The 3,095-nt window shown below is 52.8% G+C and overlaps 1 protein-coding gene across 1 annotated transcript; it reads right to left on the minus strand.

Annotated features, from left to right (window-relative positions):
• Positions 1–411: 411 nt before the first annotated feature.
• LOC141040010 (tyrosine decarboxylase-like) lies at positions 412–2,371 on the minus strand. Its single transcript, XM_073506690.1, has one exon. It carries the CDS (start codon positions 2,297–2,299, stop codon positions 707–709), a length of 1,593 nt encoding a protein of 530 aa, XP_073362791.1. The 5' UTR covers positions 2,300–2,371; the 3' UTR covers positions 412–706.
• Between the last annotated feature and the right edge of the window lie 724 nt (positions 2,372–3,095).

A 3,095-nucleotide genomic window follows, 5' to 3' on the forward strand; every position in this document is an offset into this window, starting at 1 on the left:
TTTAATTGTTTTACGCATAGTCTCTATGTATGTTTTAAATATTGCTTGTAATTAACAACCCACGAACCTTTGTTCATTTATCATTTACTGTTGATAGAACCATGTGCATAGAATCACACAAAGTTTTCCTTCCCCAATCAAGCATGATGTGGTGACCATCACATAGGTTTTCACTTTGAGGCACACAATTTCCTTTTTGTAACGTGTGTGATGACTTCATCGGACATAATTCGACGATATTGTGTGTGATAGGTAGGGCTTAATAGCACCGATCTGCAGTAGTGGTACGCCAATGTATAAGAGTTTGCCAATACAATGTTTGTGTGATTAATGTACATCAATGAATACATTATTTGCAGAAACACGCGATGCAATAATGTAAGCGATGTAGTGGAAATACAACAAAAACAATGAAGCAGGAACACATGATCAGTATACAAACAATATATGATCACTTTATGTATATAACCGTCGAAATAGGTGTATATCACCTTACATCTCAATTATTATGCAACCTTTAGTGAAAAGGGTAAAAAATGTAGACAATAGTTTCAAATACAGACGTAACAAAAGCAAGTAGTAGTACATTACACGAGATACATGGGCAGCTCTATTCGCGAAGTACAATCCTCATGCATGATTCGGTGGCCCGCCTAATTATTGAGGTGAGCCTTGAACCAAAGTTCATCTTCTGCAAGTTCGTAGGTTACTTAGAGGTGTAGATGATCTCCATCTTACGAAGGATCACCGAGGCCCGATCCTGCACAACCTTCCATGCATCGTCGACATGGTGCTCCTCCGTGAGCGTGCTCCCCACGGCACACCTTAGCATGAACATACCGCCTACGTTTGCGGCGCTCATGTAGGGGCCGGACGTGACCGCGTTCACCTCCTCCAGGAGGCCTCGGTTGAGGTCGTTGGCCGTCTTCTCACCGCCGAACTTGTCCTGCGGGCGAAGCCGGAAGCACACCAGCGCGAACGTCCTGTCAGTCACAACCTCAAACCTCTCGTCAGCTCTCACCATTTCCTCGAACGCCTCAGCCATGCGCACGTGGGAGCGGATGTGGTCGCGCAGGCCCTGGATGCCGTAGCAGCGGAGCACGAGCCACATCTTGAGCGCGCGGAACCGGCGTGTCAGCGTCATGTTCCAGTCCTTGTAGTCCACCACGTCGTGGCCCTCCGACGCGGCGTCCTTGAGGATGTACTCCTGCTCGGTCCCGAGCGCCGCCACCAGTGCGCTCGGCTTCTTCACCCACATGGCGCAGCAGTCGTTGTTGGTGAGGAGCCACTTGTGGGCGTTCATGCTGAACGAGTCCACGGCCTCCACGCCGTCTATCACGTAGGTGAACTCCGGGCAGACCAGCGCGGAGCCGGCGTATGCCGCGTCCACGTGGACCCACACTCCGTGCGGCGCAGTCACGGCGCAGAGCTCGCCGATGGGGTCGACGGCAATGGTCTGGGTCGTCCCGATCGTGGCGCACAAGAACAGGGGCACAAGCCCGGCATCCACGTCGGCCTGCATGGCGGCCTGCAGTTCTGTGGGCGACAGCGCGAACATGTCCCCGTGGCACGTGTGTATCGCGCGGCAGTGGTCACGCTTGATGCCGGCAATGCGTGCTGCCTTGCGGAAGGCGAAGTGGGTCTGGTCCGAGCAGTAGACGACGAGGTCGCAGATCCTGCTCTCGCCGATCTCAGCGAGCTTCCGGTCCCTTGCAGCGACGAGAGTGCAGAGTATGGCCTCGCACGAGGTGCCAAGAATCGTGCCCCCTCCGCCTCCGGCGAAGAGGAGGCTCTCCGGAAGGTGCAGTGCCTTGCCGAGCCAATCCACCACCACCATCTCGAGCTCAGCGGCGGCCGGCGAAGCGGCCCACGTGAAGGGGACCACGTTGATGCCCGCGGTGAGCGCCTCCCCGAGGGCGCCAACGGTGCTGCTCGACGCCGGGAAGTGCGCGAAGTGGCGGGGGCTCTGCCAGTGCGTCATGCCTGGGAGGATGATGTCGCGGACGTCCTTGAGCGCGGAGCTGAACGCGTCCGGCTCCGGACGGGACGGCGCCTCCGAGGGAAGCAGGTTGCGGAGGAAGCCGGGGGTGACGCTGGGGTGCACGGGGTAGTCACCCATGCCGCCATAGTACTCGGCTATGAAGTCGATTACCTGGTGACCCTGGCGCCGGAACTCGTCGGCGTCAAGCAGGTTGGGGCATTGCATCTTCTTCTCCGGCGTGTGCCCTATCACTGGCACGGTGCCATTCTGGCCGGTTGCACCGGTGACCGTGTCCAAGCATTGCGCAGGTGGGGCCATATGTGAAGATGCACTCGAGTTTGTTAATGGCCCTACGCGCTGATACACTGATGATTGCTTTGGCAATGTGGACTGGTGCCAATTGCTGTGCAGCCCCGGTTTCTATTTATAGAAACTGAGATGCGCCGGGGCAACGGCTTTCAGTGCTAGTACTATGAACACGGTTTTTTCTAGGGTGGATACAGTGTGGGTTCACACGTTCACATTTCACGCATGCTTTTAGAATTTTTTCGAAAAGACGGATAAAACCCTCGGCATCAATTGTGCACACAGTCATTTTTATTACTCTCTCCGCCCTAAAATAGATGGAGTATAAAGCCGTTCAAATTTTTCTTTAAGTTTGACCAAATATATCGAAGAAGATATCAACAGTTACAATATTGAATAAATGGATTGTGAAAATATAACCAATGATGGATGTATAGTTATAGATTTGATATTGTTTACCATCATAATTTGGCAGTTATGACCGAACCATTACATGGTATGAAAATAAACACATATGACTAAATCGACTTCATCCCGCTACAACGCCTTCATGAGGGATAAACATCCTCACGACATCGTCGTCTCGTCCGGCAGGAGATGACTCGGACAAGGATTTTCATCTTGGTTACTGTGACCAGCCAATGAGGACCAACACAACAGCAGGTAGACAACACGTTCAATAAGGTCATGACGCAAGTTTGTCGCTGCGGAGCACGGCGAGTATAGGTTAGGACAAGAGTTTTCAGCTGGCGCACTGGGTATGACGACCAACAATGCTAGTGCACTGTTCATGGCCACCTCGCCCAAG

The sequence above is a fragment of the Aegilops tauschii genome, chromosome 1 (assembly GCF_002575655.3).
Source record: "Aegilops tauschii subsp. strangulata cultivar AL8/78 chromosome 1, Aet v6.0, whole genome shotgun sequence".
Lineage (NCBI taxonomy): Eukaryota > Viridiplantae > Streptophyta > Magnoliopsida > Poales > Poaceae > Aegilops > Aegilops tauschii.